Genomic DNA, 25,476 nt, shown 5'->3' on the forward strand with positions numbered 1-25,476 from the left:
AGCACTCCCTTTACAAACGTCTGAACCTCAGGAAGAGAAGCCAGTTCCTTTTGAAAGAAAATGGATAGGGCCAAAATCTGGACCTTTATGGACCCTAATTTTAAGCCCATAGTCACTCCCGACTGTAGGAAGTGAAGGAACCGGCCCAGCTGGAATTCCTCTGTAGGGGCCTTCCTGGCCTCACACCAAGCAACATATTTTCGCCATATACGGTGATAATGTTTTGCTGTCACGTCCTTCCTAGCCTTTATCAGCGTAGGAATAACTTCATCTGGAATGCCTTTTTCCGCTAGGATCCGGCGTTCAACCGCCATGCCGTCAAACGCAGCCGCGGTAAGTCTTGGAACAGACAGGGCCCCTGTTGCAACAGATCCTGTCTGAGAGGCAGAGGCCATGGGTCCTCTGTGAGCATTTCTTGCAGTTCCGGGTACCAAGTCCTTCTTGGCCAGTCCGGAACAATGAGTATTGTTCTCACTCCTCTTTTTCTTACGATTCTCAGCACCTTGGGTATGAGAGGAAGAGGAGGAAACACATAGACCGACTGGAACACCCACGGTGTTACTAGTGCGTCCACAGCGATCGCCTGAGGGTCTCTTGACCTGGCGCAATACTTTTGTAGCTTTTTGTTGAGGCGGGATGCCATCATGTCCACCTGTGGCAGTTCCCATCGATTTGTAATCTGTGTGAAGACTTCTTGATGAAGTCCCCACTCTCCCGGGTGGAGGTCGTGCCTGCTGAGGAAGTCTGCTTCCCAGTTGTCCACTCCCGGAATGAACACTGCTGACAGTGCTTGCACGTGATTCTCCGCCCAACGAAGAATCCTGGTGGCTTCTGCCATCGCCACCCTGCTTCTTGTGCTGCCCTGGCGGTTTACATGAGCCACTGCGGTGATGTTGTCTGATTGAATCAGCACCGGTTGGTTGCGAAGCAGAGGCTCCGCTTGACTCAGGGCGTTGTATATGGCCCTTAGTTCCAGGATATTGATGTGCAGACAAGCCTCCTGACTTGACCACAGCCCTTGGAAGTTTCTTCCCTGAGTGACTGCCCCCCACCCTCGGATGCTTGCATCCGTGGTCACCAGGACCCAGTCCTGTATGCCGAACCTGCGGCCCTCGAGAAGGTGAGCACTCTGCAGCCACCACAGAAGAGACACCCTGGCCCTGGGGGATAGGGTGATCAGCCGATGCATCTGAAGATGCGATCCGGACCACTTGTCCAACAGATCCCACTGAAAGTTCCTCGCATGGAACTTGCCGAAGGGAATGGCTTCGTATGACGCCACCATCTTTCCCAGGACTCGCGTGCATTGATGCACCGACACCTGTTTTGGTTTTAAGAGGTCTCTGACCAGAGTCACGAGCTCCTGGGCCTTCTCCTCCGGGAGAAATACCTTCTTCTGGTCTGTGTCCAGAATCATGCCCAGGAAGGGCAGTCTCGTCGTAGGAATCAGCTGCGACTTTGGAATATTCAGAATCCAGCCGTACTGTTGTAACACCTCCCGAGAGTGTGCTACGCTGATCAGCAACTGCTCTCTGGACTTCGCCTTTATGAGGAGATCGTCCAAGTATGGGATAATTGTGACTCCTTGCTTTCGCAGGAGCACCATCATTTCCGCCATTACCTTGGTAAATATTCTCGGTGCCGTGGACAGACCAAACGGCAATGTCTGGAATTGGTAATGACAGTCCTGTACCACAAATCTGGGGTACTCCTGATGAGGTGGATAAATGCGGACATGCAGGTAAGCATCCTTTATGTCCAGAGACACCATAAAATCCCCCTCTTCCAGGCTCGCGATGACCGCTCTCAGCGATTCCATCTTGAACTTGAACCTTTTCAGGTAAATGTTCAGGGATTTTAAATTCAATATGGGTCTGACCGAACCGTCCGGTTTCGGAACCACAAACATTGTGGAATAGTAACCCCTTCCCTGTTGAGGGAGGGGAACCTGTACCACCACCTGCTGGAGATATAATTTGTGAATTGCCGCTAACACTACTTCTCTTTCTATGGGGGAAGCTGGCAGGGCCGATTTGAGGTAACGGTGAGGGGGCATCACTTCGAATTCCAGCTTGTATCCCTGAGACACAATCTGTATAGCCCAGGGATCCACCTGTGAGCAAACCCACTGGTGGCTGAAATTTCGGAGACGCGCCCCCACCGCTCCTGGCTCCACCTGTGGAGCCCCAGCGTCATGCGGTGGATTTTGTGGAAGCCGGCTAGGACTTCTGTTCCTGGGAACTAGCTGTATTGTGCAGCTTCTTTCCTCTACCCCTGCCTCTGGCAAGAAAAGACGCACCTCGGACTTTCTTGCCTCTGTGCGATCGAAAGGACTGCATTTGGTAATACGGTGCTTTCTTAGGTTGTGAGGGAATATATGGCAAAAAATTTTACTTCCCAGCCGTAGCTGTGGAAACTAGGTCCGAGAGACCGTCCCCAAACAATTCCTCACCCTTATAAGGTAAAACCTCCATGTGCTTTTTTGAGTCGGCATCACTTGTCCATTGCCGAGTCCACAGGACCCTTCTGGCAGAAATTGACATTGCATTTATTCTAGAGCCCAGTAGGCAAATGTCTCTCTGGGCATCCCTCATATATAGGACAGCGTCTTTTATATGCACCAGGGTCAGTAATATAGTATCCTTGTCCAAGGTATCAAGTTCCTCAGACAGAGTATCTGTCCATGCTGCTACAGCACTACACATCCAGGCCGACGACTTCAGGATACCTTCCTGCTTCCTATCCGCAGGATCTTTTAGGGAGGCCGTATCCTGTGACGGCAGGGCCACCTTCTTAGTTATGCGTGTCAAAGCTTTGTCTACCCTAGGGGAGGATTCCCAGCGTAACCTGTCCGTTGGCGGGAAAGGATACGCCATAAGTAACCGTTTGGAAATCTGCACTTTCCTATCAGGAGAATCCCAAGCTTTTTCACATAACTCATTTAACTCATGTGAAGGGGGAAAAGTCACTTCTTGCCTTTTTTCCCCAAACATATAAACCCTCTTGTCAGGGACCGGGTTTACATCTGAAATGTGCAATACATCCTTCATTGCTATAATTATGTAGCGGATGGCTTTAGCCATTTTAGGCTGCAACTTTGCATCATCGCCATCGACACTGGAGTCAGAATCCGTGTCGATATCCGTGTCAACAATCTGGGATAGTGGGCGCTTCTGAGACCCTGACGGCCTCTGCGCTGTAGGATCAGGCATGGGTTGAGACCCTGACTGTCCCAAGGCTTCAGCTTTATCCAACCTTTTATGCAAGGAGTTTACATTACCATTTAACACCTTCCACATATCCATCCAATCAGGTGTCGGCGCCGTCGGCGGTGACCCCACATTCATCTGCACCTGCTCTGCTTCCACATAGCCTTCCTCGTCAAACATGTCGACACAAACGTACCAACACACCACACACACAGGGGATGCTCTATTTGAGGACAGAACCCCCACAAGGCCTTTTGGAGAGAGAGAGAGAGTATGCCAGCACACACCCCAGCGCTATATTACCCAGGAGTCACACAGTAACTTAGTGTTAACCCAGTAGCTGCTGTATATACTGTTTTTGCGCTAAATTTATGTGCCCCCCCTCTCTTTTTACCCTCTTTCTACCGTGATTCTGCAGGGGAGAGCCTGGGGAGCTTCCTCTCAGCGGAGCTGTGGAGAGAAAATGGCGCTGGTGAGTGCTGAGGAAGAAGCCCCGCCCCCTCAGCGGCAGGCTTCTGTCCCGCGATTGTGTGTAAAATAATGGCGGGGGCTCATGCATATATACAGTGCCCAGCTGTATATATGCTCTATTTTGCCAGGAGGTACTCAATTGCTGCCCAGGGCGCCCCCCCCCCCCCCCCCTGCGCCCTACAGTGACCGGAGTGTGCGGGTTAAATGTGGGAGCAATGGCGCACAGCTGCAGTGCTGTGCGCTACCTCATATGAAGACAGGAGTCTTCTGCCGCCGATTTTGAAGTCTTCTTGCTTCTCTCGCTTCTGTCTTCTGGCTCTGCGAGGGGGACGGCGGCGCGGCTCCGGGATCGGACGACAAAGGGTGAGTTCCTGTGTTCGATCCCTCTGGAGCTAATGGTGTCCAGTAGCCTAAGAAGCGCAACCTATCCGCAGTTAGTAGGTTTGCTTCTCTCCCCTCAGTCCCACGTAGCAGAGAGCCTGTTGCCAGCAGATCTCTCTGAAAATAAAAAAAAATCCTAATAAAATACTTTCTTATTAGCAAGCTCAGGAGAGCTCACTAAAGTGCACCCAGCTCTGACCGGGCACAGATTCTAACTGAGGTCTGGAGGAGGGACATAGAGGGAGGAGCCAGTGCACACCAGTGGTCCGAATTCTTTCTTAGAGTGCCCTGTCTCCTGCTGAGCCCGTCTATTCTCCATGGTCCTTACAGAGTCCCCAGCATCCACTAGGACGTTAGAGAAAATAATAATAATAATAATAATAATAATAATAATAATAAGGAGCAGAAGAACAAAAGCACTCCAATCTCCTACACCTTCTTAAGTGTTCAGTCACCATGCTGCCAATTTAATGACGCCATAGTCAGTGGCCCGGATTCAAATGTGCGCTCCCCCCTCCCGGCCGCGATCGCGCCTGCCAGCAGTATTCTTAATGTTACTGCCGATGGACGTGACAAGATCATTTTCAGCTCGCTACCCCTGGAGGTAGCTAGCTGAAATGCGTGTAAAAAGACTTTACACACATTTTTAAGATCGCGCCCAATAGTTTAGTCAGGTTTAGGTGCTTTGCGCGGCAAACCCGACTGTACTGGGCACGATAGGGGCTAAAATGGGGGATATTTGAATATCGCCCCTCTATCTGCCGTCACTTTAGACGGGAGTTAGGGGGCACGTTAACATTTGAATCCGGTCCAGGGAGTCATATGAGCTTCTGTGTAGCAATGCTTATGCTGGTATCCAATTACCCACAGTCATTACTGCAGATGATTGTATCACCAGGGGCTATCCTATTGTCCCCAGAAAGCTGGCATGAGCTGTAGCTTATCAAGGATTTTATTTCACTTGCCACAGTCAGGCGAACCAAAATCCCTGATAAGCACCAACTTTTCAGAGACTTGAACGATTTCACTGAGCATGTATGTTTTTGCAATTGTCCATAGGTTCCTGAATTTTGGAAAATGACGGGGCAGGATGGGCGGTGTGATGAATAATTCCCAGCGAGTTGCTTCATCGTGGCCCCACCCCTCCAGTGGGATAGGTGGGGCCATCAGGAGATAATTCTGCCTGGCCCATCTCCCACAGTAGCCACTTGCATCTACAACCCAGGACCTGTCCTTGAGGGGAAAGAAAAAAGAAGGCAAGTATGATGCACACAACATGAGAACAATCCAAAGAGGTAGTGGGCAGTAACAAAAACAATAACAAGCAGAAAGAACTTTGCAGACTCAGAATTTAACAGAAGCAGATTGAATCCAGTCATATAACTAAAAGTGCAATGACAACATGTTAATATTAGGGTTTACGTTTTGCTTTAAAGAGACACTAACTTTTTCCTCATTATAGAAATGGTCATTCATGTCTTTATTCAAAAATAAATAAATTATATTGTGAACTCACGTAGTTCAAGTTGGACAACATGCTTTATCTATCTACTGTACTGGAGTATAAATTCCCCCACCTCCAATATGCTAGGGGGCTTCCCATTCTACCTTAAGGTGAAATCCCTCTCTAACATTAGGATAAAAGAAACCTAAAATGTGTGCACAAAGCTTAAATAAAACACGTTATGTTATTCCTAACATTATAAACAGGATCCGCCACGGTCCACAGTTACATAGCGGGGTCTTAAGGTGGGTACACACTGGCCGATACATCGGCCGTTCTCTTGAACGGCCGATATATTGCGGGTCTGTCGGCCAGTGTGTACAGCCGATACGTCTGTGAACTCTGTCGTTCCCAGACGTATCGCATTGGCCCCGCAGCACAGACGACGGGCAATATATCTACCGATATATTGGCACGTCGCTGTGTGTGTACGGCCGGTCGGCCAACCGCCGGTACACATGCTGCGGCGGCCGGCGGTGATTAACAGCTTAACTGGGCGGGCGTGTGTACACACCCGCCCAGTTCATGACGTCAGTCCCAGACGGATCGGGCAGTGTGTATGCTCAACACACTGCCCGATCCGTCTATAGATATATCTGCCGATCAATTGATAGGCCGTTATATCTACCAGTGTGTACCCACCTTTACTTTGACATGACAGATCAGCTTATAGAACTTGTAGCTATTTCACTGGTTTTAAAAAAAATTTTTAAAAAATAAATAGTAAACTCTGATGATCTGTAAGCTTACATGGAGCCAGACATCATTTGTGGTTTCCATAGTGCCTCGTACTCCATGTAAAAGATGTTGTTATTATGGCTCCTCTACACAGGAGAGAGCATACTCATAAGGTATATTTACTAAAGGTTGATTTTAATCAATTTCAGGTCGATCTTAATCGATGTTGGGCTTCCAAGGCTAAAACACACATTTACTAACTATATATTATAAAAAAATCATCTGTTAGTAAATGTGTGTTTTAGCCCCAGAATACTAACACCGATCTGAAATCAACCTTTGGCAAATATACCCCTATGGGAGAATAGATAGACAAAGGAGCTTGTTGTTACATGTTCATGTACCAAGGTATAAAACAAGGACCTTTGTGTATCTGCACCCATCACAGACCCTGCAATTGCCTGGCACTCATTTTATTTTTCAAACTGGCAGGGTACTCACATGGGGCCTGATTCTGAGTTGCATGCAAATCTAGAGTTACACACTGATAGTTATGACAGCTACTTCCACAAGTGGTGCGGTCGCATAGATATTAACTCTTAATATAGGTGAAAATTCGCATTCATTTCTGAACAAATCGCCCGCAGTCATGCCCATTGTGTTTCATTGCATACTTCCACAGTGCACCATTGCACCCTCCCGCAGGGAACCACTGCACACATCCGTGGTTTTGGCATAATGTAAATAAATGATCTTAAAAGTTATTTAAAACTTATTCACTTTCAGCAAAATACAAATAATTAACATACCATATTTCCATATGTGTAAAACCTTATTGAGACCACCTAATTCATAGGTCCAAAAGCCAACTAGCTCTGAATGTGCAGTGCGCAGATGGAATTTCTCCTTTGAAAGCTGCATGAACTCACTCATCCGAGAAGGCTTGATAGCGTAAGTGCGGAATTCATATAAAGTGGTATCGTTCTGGCGGGGGCCAGTTGCAAAGGTAGCTGCAGCCTGATGAAGGATAAAACACTCTAGTCAAAGTATATGAAGGATCAAAACAATCTTACAACAAGCCTTCACACATACATGCAAACATAACAAAATAATTGTTACTATTATAGTTTATTTATACAGCACCACATAATTCAGCAGCATTGAATAGTAGGGAACCCAGCTTATTACAAAGATGAAGAGGACCTCCAAACAAAATACATATTCAAGCAAAAGGAAAAACACAAGGTCACAAAGGATGCAGAAAATAAGTATACAGTAAGACAACCAAGCAAAATAATAAATGGATGCAGCTAACAGAACAAGCAGTATACAGAAAATAAGAATTTACTCACCGGTAATTCTATTTCTCATAGTCCGTAGTGGATGCTGAGGACTCCGTAAGGACCATGGGGAATAGACGGGCTCCGCAGGAGACTGGGCACACTATAAGAAAGATTTGGTACTACCTGGTGTGCACTGGCTCCTCCCTCTATGCCCCTCCTCCAGACCTCAGTTAGGATACTGTGCCCGGAAGAGCTGACACAATAAGGAAGGATTTTGAATCCCGGGTAAGACTCATACCAGCCACACCAATCACACCGTATAACTCGTGATATTAAACCCAGTTAACAGTATGAAATATAACTGAGCCTCTCAACAGATGGCTCAACAATAACCCTTTAGTTAGGCAATAACTATATACAAGCATTGCAGACAATCCGCACTTGGGATGGGCGCCCAGCATCCACTACGGACTACGAGAAATAGAATTACCGGTGAGTAAATTCTTATTTTCTCTGACGTCCTAGTGGATGCTGGGGACTCCGTAAGGACCATGGGGATTATATCAAAGCTCCCAAACGGGCGGGAGAGTGCGGATGACTCTGCAGCACCGAATGAGAGAACTCAAGGTCCTCCTCAGCCAGGGTATCAAATTTGTAGAATTTAGCAAACGTGTTTGTCCCTGACCAAGTTGCAGCTCGGCAAAGTTGTAAAGCAGAGACCCCTCGGGCAGCCGCCCAAGATGAGCCCACTTTCCTCGTGGAATGGGCTTTCACTGATTTAGGATGCGGCAATCCAGCCGCAGAATGCGCCAGCTGAATTGTGCTACAAATCCAGCGAGCAATAGTCTGCTTAGAAGCAGGAGCACCTATTTTGTTGGGTGCATACAGGATAAAAAGCGAGTCAGTTTTCCTGACTCCAGCCCTCCTGGAAACATACATTTTCAAGGCCACAATAGGTTGGTTCAAGTGAAAAGCTGATACCACCTTAGGGAGAAACTGGGGACGAGTCCTCAATTCTGCCCTATCCATATGGAAAATCAGATAAGGGCTTTTACATGACAAAGCCGCCAATTCTGACACACGCCTGGCCGAAGCCAAGGCCAATAACATGACCACTTTCCACGTGAGATATTTCAGATCCACGGTTTTAAGTGGTTCAAACCAATGTGATTTTAGGAAACTCAACACCACATTGAGATCCCAAGGTGCCACAGGAGGCACAAAAGGGGGCTGAATATGAAGCACTCCCTTTACAAAAGTCTGAACTTCAGGCAGTGAAGCCAGTTCTTTCTGGAAGAAAATCGACAGAGCCGAAATCTGGACCTTAATGGAACCCAATTTTAGGCCCATAGTCACTCCTGACTGTAGGAAGTGCAGAAAACGACCCAGCTGAAATTCCTCTGTAGGGGCCTTCCTGGCCTCACACCACGCAACATATTTCCGCCAAATGCGGTGATAATGGTTTGCGGTTACTTCTTTCCTGGCTTTTATCAGCGTAGGAATGACTTCCTCCGGAATGCCCTTTTCCTTTAGGATCCGGAATTCAACCGCCATGCCGTCAAACGCAGCCGTGGTAAGTCTTGGAACAGACAGGGCCCCTGCTGTAGCAGATCCTGTCTGAGCGGTAGAGGCCATAGGTCCTCTGTTAACATTTCTTGAAGTTCCGGGTACCAAGCTCTTCTTGGCCAATCCGGAACCACGAGTATCGTTCTTACTCCTCGCCTTCTTATTATTCTCAGTACCTTTGGTATGAGAGGCAGAGGAGGGAACACATAAACCGACTGGTACACCCACGGTGTCACTAGAGCGTCCACAGCTATCGCCTGAGGGTCCCTTGACCTGGCGCAATATCTCTTTAGCTTCTTGTTGAGGCGGGACGCCATCATGTCCACCTGTGGCCTTTCCCAACGGTTTACTAACAGTAGGAAGACTTCTGGATGAAGTCCCCACTCTCCCGGGTGGAGGTCGTGTCTGCTGAGGAAGTCTGCTTCCCAGTTGTCCACTCCCGGAATGAACACTGCTGACAGTGCTAGTACGTGATTTTCCGCCCATCGGAGAATCCTTTTGGCTTCTGCCATCGCCACCCTGCTTCTTGTGCCGCCCTGTCGGTTTACATGGGCGACTGCCGTGATGTTGTCTGATTGGATCAGAACCAGCTGGTTTTGAAGCAGGGGCCTTGCCTGACTTAGGGCATTGTAAATGGCCCTCAGTTCCAGAATGTTTGTGTGTAGGGACGACTCCTGACTTGATCAAAGTCCCTGGAAATTTCTTCCCTGTGTGACTGCGCCCCAGCCCCGAAGGCTGGCATCCGTGGTCACCAGGACCCAGTCCTGTATGCCGAATCTGCGGCCCTCTAGAAGATGAGCACTCTGCAGTCACCACAGTAGAGACACCCTGGTCCTTGGAGACAGGGTTATCAGTTGATGCATCTGAAGTTGCGATCCCGACCACTTGTCCAAGAGGTCCCACTGGAAGGTCCTTGCATGGAACCTGCCGAATGGAATTGCTTCGTATGAAGCCACCATTTTTCCCAGGACTCGTGTGCAGTGATGCACCGATACCCGTTTTGGTTTTAGGAGGTCTCTGACTAGAGATGACAGCTCCTTGGCTTTCTCCTGCGGGAGAAACACTTTTTTCTGTTCTGTGTCCAGAATCATCCCCAGGAACAGTAAGCGTGTGGAAGGAACCAGTTGTGACTTTGGAATGTTTAGAATCCAGCCATGCTGTTGTAGCACTTCCCGAGATAGTGCTACTCCGACCAGTAACTGCTCCCTGGACCTCGCCTTTATTAGGAGATCGTCCAAGTACGGGATAATTAAAACTCCCCTTTTTTTGAAGGAGTATCATCATTTCTGCCATTACCTTGGTAAACACCCTCGGTGCCGTGGACAGTCCAAAAGGTAGTGTCTGGAATTGGTAATGGCAATCCTGTACCACAAATCTGAGGTACTCCTGGTGAGGAAGGTAAATTGGGACATGCAGGTAAGCATCCTTGATGTCCAGGGATACCATGTAATCCCCCTCGTCCAGGCTTGCAATAACCGCCCTGAGCGATTCCATCTTGAACTTGAATCTTTTTATGTATGTGTTCAAGGATTTCAAATTTAAAATGGGTCTCACCGAACCGTCCGGTTTCGGTACCACAAACAGTGTGGAACAGTAACCCCGGCCTTGTTGAAGTAGGGGTACTTTGACTATCACCTGCTGGGAATACAGCTTGTGAATTGCCTCTAGTACAGCCTCCCTGCCCGAGGGAGTTGTCGGTAAGGCCGATTTGAGGAAACGGCGGGGGGGAGGCACCTCGAATTCCAGCTTGTACCCCTGAGATACTACTTGAAGGATCCAGGGATTCACCCGTGAGCGAACCCACTGATCGCTGAAATTTTTGAGGCGGCCCCCCACCGTACCTGGCTCCGCCTGTGGAGCCCCACCGTCATGCGGCGGATTTGGAAGAAGCGGGGGGAGGACTTTTGTTCCTGGGAACCTGCTGCGTGGTGCAGCCTTTTTCCCCTTCCTCTGCCTCTAGACAGAAAGGACCCGCCTTTTCCCCGCCTGTTTTTCTGGGGTCGAAAGGACTGTACCTGATAATACGGTGCTTTCTTAGGCTGTGAGGGGACATGGGGCAAAAATGCTGACTTCCCAGCTGTTGCTGTGGAAACAAGGTCTGAGAGACCATCCCCGAATAACTCCTCACCCTTATAAGGCAAAACTTCCATGTGCCTTTTAGAATCTGCATCCCCTGTCCACTGCCGAGTCCATAAGCCTCTCCTAGCAGAAATGGACAATGCACTAATTCTAGATGCCAGCCGGCAGATCTCCCTCTGTGCATCTCTCATGTACAAGACTGAGTCTTTTATATGCTCTACGGTTAGCAATATAGTGTCCCTGTTTAATATTTTCTGACAGGGAATCTGACCAAGCAGCAGCAGCACTGCACATCCACACTGAAGCAATAGCTGGTCTCAGTATAACACCAGTGTGTGTATATATAGACTTTAGGATAGCCTCCTGCTTTCTATCAGCAGGTTCCTTTAGGGCGGCCGTATCCGGAGACGGTAGTGCCACCTTTTTAGACAAACGTGTGAGCGCTTTATCCACCCTAGGGGGAGTTTCCCAACGTGACCTATCCTCTGGCGAGAAAGGGAACGCCATTAGTAATTTTTTTGAAATCACCAATTTTTTATCGGGGGAAGCCCACGCTTCTTCACACACTTCATTTAATTCTTCAGATGGGGGAAAAACTATTGGCAGTTTTTTCTCCCCAAACATAATACCCTTTTTTGAGGTACCTGGGTTTATTTCAGAAATATGTAAAACCTCTTTCATTGCCTCAATCATGCAACGAATGGCCCTAGTGGACATTAAATTTGACTCATCGTCGTCGACACTGGTATCAGTATCCGTGTCGACATCTGTGTCTGCCATCTGAGGTAGTGGGCGTTTTAGAGCCCCTGATGGCCTTTGAATTGCCTGGGCAGGCACGAGCTGAGAAGCCGGCTGTCCCGCATTTGGCATGTCGTCAAATTTTTTATGTAAGGAGTCGACACTTGCACGTAATTCCTTCCATAAATCCATCCACTCAGGTGTCTGCCCCGCAGGGGGTGACATCACATTTATAGGCATCTGCTCCGCCTCCACATAAGTCTCCTCATCAAACATGTCGACACAGCCGTACCGACACACCACACACACACACACACACACACACACACACACACACAGGGAATGCTCTTAAAGGAGACAGGACCCCACAAAAGCCCTTTGGGGAGACAGAGAGAGAGTATGCCAGCACACACCAGAGCGCTATATAATGCAGGGACTAACTGAATTATGTCCCCTATAGCTGCTATAATATTTACTGCGCCTCAAATTTGTGCCCCCCCCCCCCCCCTCTCTTTTTTACCCTTTTCTGTAGTGTAGACTGCAGGGGAGAGTCAGGGAGCTTCCTTCCAGCGGAACTGTGAGGGAGAAATGGCTCCAGTGTGCTGAGGGAGATGGCTCCGCCCCTTTTTCGGCTGACTTTTCTCCCGCTTTTTTCTGTATTCTGGCAGGGGTAATTACCACATATATAGCCTCTGGGGCTATATATTGTGGTTATTTTGCCAGCCAAGGTGATTTTATTGCTGCTCAGGGCGCCCCCCCCCCCCAGCGCCCTGCACCCTCAGTGACCGGAGTGTGAAGTGTGTATGAGGAGCAATGGCGCACAGCTGCAGTGCTGTGCGCTACCTTGGTGAAGACTGAAGTCTTCTGCCGCCGATTTTCCGGACCATCTTCTTGCTTCTGGCTCTGTAAGGGGGGCGACGGCGCGGCTCCGGGAACGAACACCAAGGACGGGTCCTGCGGTCGATCCCTCTGGAGCTAATGGTGTCCAGTAGCCTAAGAAGCCCAAGCTAGCTGCAAGCAGGTAGGTTCGCTTCTTCTCCCCTTAGTCCCTCGTTGCAGTGAGCCTGTTGCCAGCAGGTCTCACTGTAAAATAAAAAACCTAACATATACTTTCTTTCTAGGAGCTCAGGAGAGCCCCTAGTGTGCATCCAGCTCGGCCGGGCACAGAAATCTAACCGAGGTCTGGAGGAGGGGCATAGAGGGAGGAGCCAGTGCACACCAGGTAGTACCAAATCTTTCTTATAGTGTGCCCAGTCTCCTGCGGAGCCTGTCTATTCCCCATGGTCCTTACGGAGTCCCCAGCATCCACTAGGACGTCAGAGAAAATAATTTAGCATCACACGCAACAGGTTACATAAAAGGTAGACTTAAGGGCCCTACACACTTACCGATTGCACTGAACGATATGAAAGAGAACTCATTCATATCGTGCAGTGTGTAGGCACCAATGATGAACGATGCGCAGCCACGCGTTCGTTCATCGTTGGTGACGGGTCACTTGTGCATGCAGACCAATATGGACAATCTCGTCCATATTAGCATGCACTGCTATGGAGCCACGCATCCCACCATATCCGTCAGCCATATCCGCGCCGGATCGCCAAATGTGTAGGGAGCTTTACAAAGGGGAAGACATGAGCGAGAAATAAGGTAGAGAGGAGTCCGTGACAGCTGATACTCATACACAACTGCTCATGTATCAGACACACAACCCCACAACCAATCACTCAAACATAAGAGCAATGGGCACAAACTTTGCCATTTGTAGGCACCGAAACTGATTGGCTTGCAAGAACTTTGTGGGGGCAATTCAATTGTATTTACATGCCCAATCTTCCATCTAAAGTGACGGGAGAACGGGAGTCACAATTAATTTTTTTGGGTTTTTTGTAATACCGTGCACATCACACCAAAACAGACGCAAATAGGCGCAAATACTAGCTAATCCTGTCTAAAGTCCGGACCTAAACGATGGACTTTGCACACATTTCCTCTTGCACCTCAGGAGACTGCGAGAAGAAATGTAATGCCGCAGCTAACGGGAGTCTAAATGGAGCAACAATTTAATCGCTGCTTTGCGCCACTTAGTGGTAGCCACAGGGCAAAACAATTGAATTCACACAGTTATCTCCCAAATAGATTTTCTGCTCAGAAAGATCTGATTCAATTGGATTGCTATCGGACAGACCACATAATTCAGCGATCACATGCAATATAATACTGGGATAGTTAGCAGTTAGTGGAACCAGCTAGAAAGGCAAAACCATACCATGGGGGTAATTCAGACCTGATAGTAGCAGCAAATGTTAGCATTGGGCAAAACCCTGTGCACTGCAGGGGGGGCAGATATAATATGTGCAGAGAGTCAGATCTGGGTGTGGTGTGTTCAAACTGAAAACTAAATTGTAGTGTAAAAATAAAGCAGGCAGTATTTATTCTGCACAGAAACAATATAACCCACCCAAATCTAACTCTCTCTGCACGTTATATCTGCCCCCAGCAGTGCACATGGTTATGCCCAACTGCTAACAAATTTGCTGCTACGATCAGGTCTGAATTACTCCCCATGTGCGGTCTACTTTATGTCAGAATCAATTACTTTTACTATCACCTTGTTTATTTTTTGGGGTTTTTTTTTGTTTGTTTTTTTTCCAATTACAAGTAATTTTATATTATAGATAAGAGAGATACAATAATTCTAAGTTATCTACAATAAACTCAAGTTCATATTGTCTGGTGGTGTCTAGATGGACACTAGACTAGCTTAGTTTAATAACCATCAGAAACATGGTAGTTTTTTTTTAAATTTAAGTAGATATAAAAAGTGTCCAAGAATATGAAAAGCCACAACACTTAAAGGGGATGTAGTGGGGATCCCGGCGGTCGAAATTCCGGAGGTCAGAATAACGACGCTGGAATCCTGATGCCAGAAGCGGTGCCACACCTATTCCACCTCCTGGGTGTCCCCGACACCCATGGAGTAGGAAAAGACTCTGTGGTGAGCGCAGCGAGCCACTGAGCCCGTAATGCGGTTAGCCTGCAAGGGGCTTCGTTCCGCTCGCCCCCCTGTCGGCATTCTGGTGGTAGGGATCCCGATGCCGGTATTCTAAACACTGGGATTTTGACCGTCGGGATCCCGTACCCAACCCCATTTAAAAAGGTCATAATCTCTGATCTTAAAAACATAATTTCACGAATGCCTTACCTTCTATATGTGACCTCAGGAAAACAGCATTAAAGTGACTGGCTCACAATAATAGTGGTAACTCAGAGAAGAAACCCCACAAATTTTCTTCATTATTAGCAGTGGCCCAGTAGAAATAAAGTTTCTAACCCTCCACAATTTACGGTGAAAGACACCCATGCACCTGAGCAATTTAGCATTGCTCCGCTGTTGTGAATGCTGCTTCCAAAAGCAGCTGTCCAACAATACCCAAAATACACATTTGCCGCTGATCTGACAGTTTTCTATTGTAGGCAGTGTAAGGCCCCTTTCAGACCACCACCTATGAACGCAGGTAATTGGCACATGAGTGTGCATAACCCATGTTCATGTTCACCCTGGTTGAACAAAGACAAAGCTGCTGATACTAAGGGCTTCATTTATGAAGTGGCGGCTTTTGTAAGGAGAAACATACAAACTGCATTAGCATTCAGTGTAACGTAACTTGGGCTTTACACTGACTGAGTGCAGTTTTACATTTTCACTTCCAATCCGCCAGGAGGCGATGTCTTACAAATGCCGCCTCTTTGTAAATAAAGCCCTGAGTCTCAAGACTACTACACCTGATTAAAGGTCGTGGTCCCAACCAATCTGGTGCAATCTTTAGAAATTTTGTCTGATTTGGGGGGAAAACCGCCAGATAAGGGGTCAATTGATATTCCTTCCAAACAACTACCAATCCTCCATATTAATACCTTTATGGACAAGTACATTATACCTTTATGACTACAGGTTGAGTCTCCCACATCCAAAATGACTAATTAATGAATATTCCATTCTACGGAATGGAGATGGTTTGATGGTAGTGTTCACGCTAGGCTGTTTCAGCAGGGCGCCACATCTGCCTGATTCTGAAACTGCAAAATGAGCCCTGCTCTCCTGGCAGCGCCCCGCTGTAACAGCCTGTCCTCTTCTGTCACCACCAGCTGGCCGCAGTGTCCTGCCAGTAGAAAATGTTGCGATGTAGTGACCACATTTGTGAACAGATGCGTTCTCATGTGCACACCATCTATTCACAGTGAGGGGAGAGCTTGGCAGCAGCTGGGCACGCCCTAAAGAGTGATGCTGATTGCTGCACTTTCCTCTCTGGCTGGTTACGTCCCCTTTTCTAGTGCACACATGGATATTGTGCCCGCACCTCAGCGCCCTGTCTGCATTCTATCGGGGATACTAGTAAGGTGTACACAAAATTTAGTTTAATGCACAAAATTATTACAAATACTATATAAAACTACCATCATATGTGTATAAGGTGTATATGATACCTTCTGTGTTTTGACTTGGGCCTTGTCCCCTAGATATCTCATTATGGTACGCAAATATTCCAAGATATGGAAAAATCCGATATCAAAAATACTTCTGATCTCAAGCATTTTGGATATAAGTGACTCAACCTGTAGTACATATTTCCCTACATCAGCCTAGGAGCAAAGGGCGACACATTATGCTGCACACAGCATTCACTCTGAGTGGGAGACTAGGACATAGATCAGAGAACTTTGCTTTTATGGAGAACCCTATTAAAATATAGGATATAGAAAGGGAGGAGGGGGAGATGGGGCTTCTGCATGCCAAACACCTCAACCCAGGTAATTTAGGAATAGCAGTAACTTGCTACACTGCATTCTGTGCTCCTCTACTGCCTGGCGTAATATGAATAAAGAAACCAGCTGTTCTACATTGACTTACGCAGCAGATGCGCCTTAGCTGGTAGATAGGGATTCCCGCCGTTTGCGCACGCAGTGGAACACCCCCCCCCGATCTATTACCACAGCTGACCGATTTTTTTCATTTATTGTTTTGAGATGGAAGAGCTCTGTAGGCTGTCTCTATAACTCGGCAGCTGCCTCCTCCTTATATTTTACACTGAGAGGCAGGCTGAACATACAGTAGCGCTCCTCTCAGGAAATGACAGTGCTTTCACACCGAGCTAGCTGGGTGAGGCTCCACGGACTCTGCAGCAAGCCACCAGGTGTGTCTCACATGTCGAGGGGTGCTGTGGGAAGGGTGTCTTTGATGGGTGTGGATCATTAGGTCGACAATTTTTAGGTTGACATGTTCTAGGTTGACAGGTCAAAAGGTCGACATGAGTTTTTCATGTTTTTTGTTGTGGTTTTCTCCGTACAGTGACCGGGAAGCCCAATTAGTGCACCGTGTCCTCTTGCATGGCTCGCGAGCTTCGGGCAAGGTTACCATTCCCAATCGTAGTCCGCGTGGATCGTTAAGTAAGAAAAAGTAAAAAAAAATTAAAAACTCATGTCGACCTTTTGACCTAGAAACCCTGTTGACCTTGAAGACATGTCGACCTATAGTGGTCGACCTAAACATTGTCGACCTAGACACTGTCGATCTTCAGACCGGATCCCGTCTTTGATCCTGGCCGGGTCAGCTCTCAGACACCGTGGGGCAGATGTATTAAGCCTGGAGAAGTGGTAAAGCAGTGATAAGTGCAAGGTAATAACGCACCAGCCAATCAGCTCTAATATGTAAATTGACAGTTAGGAGCTGATTGACTGGTGCATTATCACTTTGCACTTATCACTGCTTTATCACTTCTGCAGGCTTACTACATCTGCCCCTGTATTCTACTCAGGAGCAGTGTATCGGATTCTCATGACTGGGGATGCAGAGGGATGTGGGGGTACTTTAATAAATTATGGTGGCTTGTTTATTTTTCTCTAAATGATGGTGACTGTGTTTTATTTTGTGTGTGATAGTGTGTTTGTGACATAGTTGTGCACTGTTCACTCTACATACCGTAGTTATGTGTATGTCACATACATGTGCACTATTTACTGTATATACTGTAGCTGTGTGTGTTTATGACATTCATGTGTGCTATATATAGCTGTGTGTGGGTGTGTTTGTGACATACATGTGTGCTATATTTATACATGTGTGTATACATATAATATAAGCAGCAATAGAATTGTGTGTAAAATCAATTAAGGAAGCCCATCATATCCAACGTTTCGGGTCTAAAACCCTGAATATGGTGGGATATATATTTAAAAAATAGAATAAAATAAAAAATGTTAAAAAAAAAAAAAAAAAAAGTACAAAAATGGCAGGGGTGGTCTTCAGGTTGCCGACTGTCGGGATCCCGGCGACGGAATCCCGACAGCCAGCATACCGACAGTTTTTCTCCCTCGTGAGGGTCCACGACCCCCCCCTGGAGGGAGAATAACGCGCCACGGTGCCCGCAGCGTGGCGAGCGCAGCAAGCCCGCAAGGGGCTCATTTGTGCTCGCCACGCTGTTGGTATGCCTGCGGTCAGGCTTCTGGCGCCGGTATGCTGGTCGCAGGAGCCCGGCCGCCGGCATACCATACCACACCCAAATGGCAGCACTCCCATTCACAATGTAGCTGTCCCGGTGCCCTCCTAGGTCTCCGTTGGCAACAAGTCCAATATACAGCAATAGAGGCGGCGCTCGGTAATACAATCACTTAGCATTCTGCCTGACTAGGGCCAACTCTCTGAGAGAAATGTTCTGGATGGGACGCAATCAATTTGCCAGCTGTCGGGATCCCAGCAGTTAGGATACCAACAGCCAGAATACAGACGCGCAGGGACTATTCTCACTCGCGTGTGTCCACGACACTCATACAGTGACAATAGAACCTGTGGGGAGTGTACCGCTTACCCCGCATTCTGGCGGACGGGATGTCGCTGTCGGGAACTTGACAGATGGCATCCCGGCCACCGGGAAATAGCATGTATTCCGCTCTGGACTTTTACCAACGACTTCAACCACAATGTAAACCTAATTGTAATATTCCGATGATGACATAGTTAGCAAATGTGTTTTCCGATTTTGTCACACGGCTTCTCAGGCTCAGAACCAAGTATATGGGCAGGGGGGTCTAAGGGGGCATGCGCCACAGGTGTAGGATTTGAGGGGGAGCCAAGGAGTTACAGAGGAGCAGTGTTATTTTTTTTTTTTTTTTACTGGCAGTGCTGTGCTGCTCCAGTGAGACAGCAGACAGCTCCCTGGGCAATGTATCTGACCCACCTGTCTGCCCGCAGCTGGCTCCAAAGCTGTGCGGGTGAGCTCCAGTACCTGGAATCTCTCCTATGTCAGCTTCTGTATTAAACTCTCTTCTTTGCCATGCAGTTCTGCGACTAGCATGCAGTGCCCCGCACAAGCTTTAGAAGCTCACTGTGCTCCCAGGTAGCAGTATCAACCTCCGCTTTGCCTCCCAGATGGGGGGCTTTGGTGTAGCTTATAAGGGGGTGTAGTGCAGTGATGTAGTGTACCATATAGGGTATGTAGTGTAGTAATGTATTGCAGTATATAGGGGCATGTAGTGCACTGATATGGTGTAGCATATAAGGGGATGTAGCATAGTGATGTAGTGTAGCATATATGGTATGTAATGCAGTGCATAGGCGCATTTAGGGGGTAATTCCAAGATGATCGCAGCAGGACTTTTGTTATCAGTTGGGCAAAACCATGTGCACTGCAGGGGAGGCAGATATAACACATACCCTCCAACTGTACCTTTTTAATAGGTACAGTACCTTTTTTTTTTTAATGGTCTGTACCTATTTTTGGCTCTCCAAACTTCCATTGAAAGTATAGGAAAAGGGGTGTAGCCACGCCCCCTTTACCAGTGGCCACGCCCCTTTTTCTAATTTGTACCGCTTTGTGTGTGGAAAATGTTGGAGGGTATGATAACATGTGCAGAGAGAGTTAGATTTGGGTGGGTTATTTTGTTTCTGTGCAGGGTAAATACTGGCTGCTTTATTTTCACACCGCAAATTAGATTGCAGATTGAACACACCACACCCAAATCTAACTCTTTCTGCACATGTTATATCTGCCTCCCCTGCAGTGCACATTGGAGGTCATTCCGAGTTGTTCGCTCGCAAGGCGATTTTAGCAGAGTTGCTCACGCTAAGCCGCCGCCTACTGGGACTGAATCTTAGCATCTTAAAAATGCGAACGATGTATTCGCAATATTGCGATTACACACCTCGTAGCAGTTTCTGAGTAGCTTCAGACTTACTCGGCATCTGCGATCAGTTCAGTGCTGGTCGTTCCTGGTTTGACGTCACAAACACTCCCAGCGTTCGCCCAGACACTCCTCCGTTTCTCCGGCCACTCCTTCGTTTTTTCCGGAAACGGTAGCGTTTTTTCCCACACGCCCATAAAACGGCCTGTTTCCGCCCAGTAACACCCATTTCCTGTCAATCACATTACGATCGCCAGAACGATGAAAAAGCCGTGAGTAAAATTACTAAGTGCATAGCAAATTTACTTGGCGCAGTGCGAACATTGCGCATGCGCATTAAGCGGAAAATCGCTGCGATGCGAAGATTTTTACCGAGCGAACAACTCGGAATGAGGGCCATGGTTTTGCCCAACTGCTAACAAAATTCCTGCTGCGATCAACCATAGTGTAGTTATGTAGTGCAGTGGATAAGAGAATGTAGTGCAGTGATGAAGTGTTATGTTATAGTGCAATGTAAGAGGACACACAGAGGAGCATATAGTTGAACATTCTGGTGGGGCATGTGACGCATAGGACATTTGAGGCATATAGGGGAATATTGTACAGTAGTATCCCTTTTAAAAAAAATGATAATCTAATTATTTTAGTCTGATAGGCTTTTTTTGTTGTTGAGGGGGGCGGATTACTGCCTTGCCCCGGGTGACGAAAATCCTAATTTCGGCCCTGATGAGGGGACACAGTAGAATATATGGGAGGCAGTCAATCCCGAATATATGGTGGAGTACTAGCTGGCTGGAGAACGTTATCAGAATAGTTACTATGTAATAGCACTCATAATAATTAAACAGCAGTTATGCAGTATGCACCTACAGCAGCCTTTTCTTTTCTGTAAATACAATGGCCTCTAGTAAGGGTAGATGCTGCCCCTTGAAGCCCAGGGGATATGTGCATGTCATACATACAAAAGTCTATACACACAATACACTAGTGCCCTCACCTGTGCCCCTCTTGTCATGTCACTCCATACGTGTGCGGCAGCAGCAGGCAGTTTGCCATTTGAAAACAAAGCCCGTAATGTGCACATCATCCTGCCAGCACTGCTTTTTACACACAGCGGAAAGTCACTGCGTGGTAGTGCAATAACACTGACTGGTAGGTTAACGACCTGCTGTATAGGTAACGTGTGCAGCGCTGAGTGCTAGTTATCCTCTGTGTGTAAGTTGAGTTCTGTAGGTCAGTGTCAGCCCCGCCCCTTGCAGGGCGTTGGAGTGATCTCTGAACGTGCAGCACTACATGGTCTTCCTGATCGTTTCCTTTCCTCCCTACGGCTGCTGCTGCGGCCCTACCACCCCCGGCCTGTCCCACTACAGCTGAGCTTACGGGGGATATGGAGTGTACCATTCACACTGCAGTACTGCTGGTTTGCCAGGGTATAGGAATCCGCACAATACAAAGCTCAGCTGATTAGCAGCACAGTCACAACATTAATGAAAAGAAATAACATAATAGCAAATTGCTTATCAGTGATTTAATAGATTTATTTTTCAAACTGATGCACTGACATCTGAGTGAATTAATGAAGAGCTACCGCATACCTCCCAACATGACCCTCTCCAGGAGGGACAGAATGCTCTGCTCCTGGACTTCCCTCTTACTGCATGATTGCCATCACCTGTGCTGAAACACCTTTCTAATCCATTAACCTGGTCAACACAGGTGTCGGCAATCAAACACTAAGAGAAAAGTCCAGAAGCAGAGCATTGTGTCCCTCCTGGAGAGGGTCATGTTGGGAGGTATGCTACCGACAGGTATTATCAGAGCCGGATTAACGATGGGGCGGTGGTCCCAGGGGCCCCCACACACTGTCCTCGCAACTGCAAAAAAACATCGGAGTAGGAGTACAGCATTTACCTGTCTCCTCTCCGTCCTCCTTGGCAGCTGAGACGTTCCATTACGGTAGCATCTAGTTTCCCTTCGTGGAGAGGACCTTTCCCATAAGCCCCTGGGTCCATGTCACAAACCATTTGGAATAGTAACCTGTGGCAAGCGAAGCGGAGCGAGACACAGAGCCCGAAGCGTGGCGAGCGAAGCGAGCCCGCGAGGATCCAATGGTGCATGAAAAAAAAATAACCTCAAACGAACGGAGAAAACATTTAGGTGCTATAAGGGCGGAAGTTCTCTCTTGCCCTCTCATTATGTAATACCTCGCAACTGTCCCGATTTTCACGGGACAGTCCTGTTTTTTGGGGACTGTCCCGCTGTCCCACCCGCGGGACACAGTGTCCCACGGTGGGGGTGGGGGGTGGGGCAGTTGGGAGGCTCATGCACTCGCTGGCCTGCTTAGCAGAGCAGCGGTGAATAGACGCTGTGCGCATGCGCACAGCGTCTATTCACTGGAGTCAGAGGGAGAGGGGGCATGCCAGCGGCTCAGAGCGCTGGGCATGCCCCCTCAGTGATGAAAACGGGGCGTGGCTCGCGATCATGGGTCCTCCGCAAAGCCACACACCCTTTCGTAGGCCACACCCTTTTTTTGGGAACACGCGCTTGTCCCTCTTTGTACAGATGAAATGTTGAGAGGTATGTTATGTCACTTTCAGGTCCTGATCACGAAGGGAACATAGACACAACCGTTCCATTACAGCTGCGGCCGCAGAGGAGTTTCACTCACTGCAGTGTGAAGTCTCGCAAGATTTGACATTACCTCACGAGACTTCACACTGCTGTGAGTGAAGCTCCTCAGTGGCCGCAGCAGTAAAGGAACAGCTCAGCTGCCGAGGAGGACGGAGAGGAGACAGGTAAATGCTGTACTCTTACTCCAATGTTTTTTTTGCATTTGTGAGGACAATGTGTGGGGGCCCCGCAAACTTGTTGCCCAATGGCCCCCACAGACCTTAATTCGGCCCTGGGTATTATTAATAATAAAATATTTAACCAGCGTATATAAAACTGGGACCCTTTCCTGGAGGGACAAAATGCTCTGTTCCAGGACTTTCTTCTTAATGTATGATTGGCTTCACCCATGCTGAAACAGGGGCGGATCTAGACTTTACTGTTGTGGCGGCAGTTTAAGAATTATTAATCCTGACTCCTCCCCTCTCTAGTCATTTCTCCTCCCACTTTCAATCATGGCTCGTCCATTTTCGGACAGTGATCTCACATCACAGATTTGTGTATCCATTCCTATCTCCCTTATTTATCTTTTTGCTATCATTTTTATTTCAATTTCTTTTTCATTTCCCCTCTCTTCTCCGTTGTCATGACTTGTCATAACTAAGCATTCTGCCCCCTCTCCCCAGCGGCTCCAGGAGGCAGCTCACCCTCTTACCTCCCCCTTGTCTCTACAATGTAGTGACTATACAGTGTATAGCAGGGGCGTCTTAAGTGAGGAGGAGGCCCGTGTACAATCTCCTTCTGAGCCCCTTCCTCTTTAGTCAGCAGCGCTGTTGACTCTGGGCACTAGGGTCACAAGGGGACCCTAGCGCTGTCCCAGAGTCTAGTGCGCATGCACAGGTCTCTGGGAAGGCGGCGCGGTGACCATTTTTCCAGTGATTTTCCTGCTGCGCATGCGCAAAACACCTAGAAAATGCCTGCTGTAAATGACTCAGGAGGCACTGGCTAGTGCCAGAGCCAGATTTAAACACAATATATGAACCCAAAGGTTCATGTGAGCATTATACACTAGGGCATAGGTCTGCAAACTCTGTCCTCATTACCCCCACACAGTGCATGTTTTGCAGGTAACCCAGCAGGTGCACAGGTGTATTAATTACTCACTGACACATTTTAAAAGGTCCACAGGTGGAGCTAATTATTTCACTTGCAATTCTGTGAGGAGACCTGGAAAACATGCACTGTGTGGGGTAATGAGGACCGAGTTGGCAGACCTATGCACTAGGGCAGGCATTCCCAACCTCGGTCCTCAAGGCACACTAACAGTGTAGGTTTTAGTGATATCCAGGCTTCAGCACAGGTGACTTAATTAGTAGCTCAGTTATTTTGATTTAACCATCTGTGCTGCAGCCTGGATATCACTAAAACCTGCACTGTTGGTGTTCCTTGAGGACCGTGGTTGGGAATGCCTGCACTAGGGTATAGTAAAAATAGACGATTTTAGAAATAAAAAATGCTTGGCTATGGAAAATGTTCTACCCCATGGTAGTAATTCATTGCTGAAGGTTCATCATCCTAGGTCAATATCTTCAGCTCTCATAATTGCATCAAATTTATTAAATGTGTGGGCTAATTTAGGCAAATCGCTGCATGACATCACACATGATAAGATTTACTATCCACCTAAGTACAATCCATGATTTATATCCCATGGTCGGCAAATTTATTACTACAAATGTATTCTAACTACAAACGTTCCTCCATTGTAATGTATCTTGGGAAGAGAATGAGAGATAAATTGGGTGGTGTTGTACAGTATATGGGGGGTAATTCCAAGTTGATCGCTGGAGGAAATTTTTTAGCAGTTGGGCAAAACCATGTGCACTGCAGGGGAGGCAGATATAACATTTGCAGAGAGAGTTAGATTTGGGTGGGTTATTTTGTTTCTGTGCAGGGTAAATACTGGCTGCTTTATTTTTACACTGCAATTTGGATTGCAGATTGAACACACCACACCCAAATCTATCTCTCTCTGCACATGTTATATCTGCCTCCCCTGCAGTGCACATGGTTTTGCCCAACTGCTAACAAAGATCCTGCTGCGATCAACTCAGAATTACCGCCATGGTGTAGAGCGGAGGGTTTGATTTGCTGGCGTTTGGGATGTTGGCAGTAAGAATACCGTCTGCGGCATCCCGATGGTCGGAATTCTGACAGGGGAATGTAAGTATACATAACTTCCCCCTCTGGCCCACTAACCCTAACCAAGCCTCCACGCAGCCCAACCCTAACCAGGCCCGGCGCTACCCGCTCAGCGAAGGGATGCAGTGCAGGGAGGCGCTGGGACGGACAGGCGCTTCCCCTGCTCTGCATCCCTTCCCTGCTGCGCCGTCCTGTCCCCCCTTCCTGCTGCTGCTGCTGCCAATGCTGTGTCTGTCACTGTATGACAGGCACTGGCACCGGGCACCTGCAGCATGAAAAGCCTCCTCCCTCCCCTCACCTGTGCTGTGTGACAGCGCCGAGTACGGGACAGAAGGGGGCGGAGCTACACGGGACGTGGCTAAACGGGCCAGAAGGGGGCGGAGCTACACGGACCAGGCTGCTGTACAGAGGGAGACTGGCTTAGGTAAGTGGAGGGTGAGAGAGAAGTGTGTGTGTGTATATGGTGGGTGTGTATGTGTGTGAATTTTGTGTGCGTGTGTGTGTGTGTGTGTGTGTGTGAGGTATGTCTGTGCGCGCGCTTTATGGAAGCTACTACTGGGGGGGCATTACGTATAAC

General features: G+C 47.9%; 1 protein-coding gene across 2 annotated transcripts in view; it reads right to left on the reverse strand.

Moving 5' to 3' along the window:
- The window catches only part of NIPSNAP3A (nipsnap homolog 3A), a 126,681-nt gene extending 105,236 nt beyond the window's left edge, over nucleotides 1–21,445 (reverse strand). The window contains exons 1-2 of one of the 2 annotated variants that reach the window (XM_063920426.1): nucleotides 21,085–21,445; nucleotides 7,053–7,260 (exon numbers count right to left, since the gene is read on the reverse strand). In XM_063920426.1, coding sequence (XP_063776496.1) covers nucleotides 7,053–7,260; nucleotides 21,085–21,174 — 298 coding nt within the window. In that variant the 5' untranslated portion in view covers nucleotides 21,175–21,445. The remainder of the gene's footprint in view (nucleotides 1–7,052; nucleotides 7,261–21,084) is intronic. The other variant, XM_063920416.1, reaches the window with a different exon arrangement.
- Between the last annotated feature and the right edge of the window lie 4,031 nt (nucleotides 21,446–25,476).

The sequence above is a fragment of the Pseudophryne corroboree genome, chromosome 1 (genome assembly GCF_028390025.1).
Source record: "Pseudophryne corroboree isolate aPseCor3 chromosome 1, aPseCor3.hap2, whole genome shotgun sequence".
Classification (NCBI taxonomy): Eukaryota; Metazoa; Chordata; class Amphibia; order Anura; family Myobatrachidae; genus Pseudophryne; species Pseudophryne corroboree.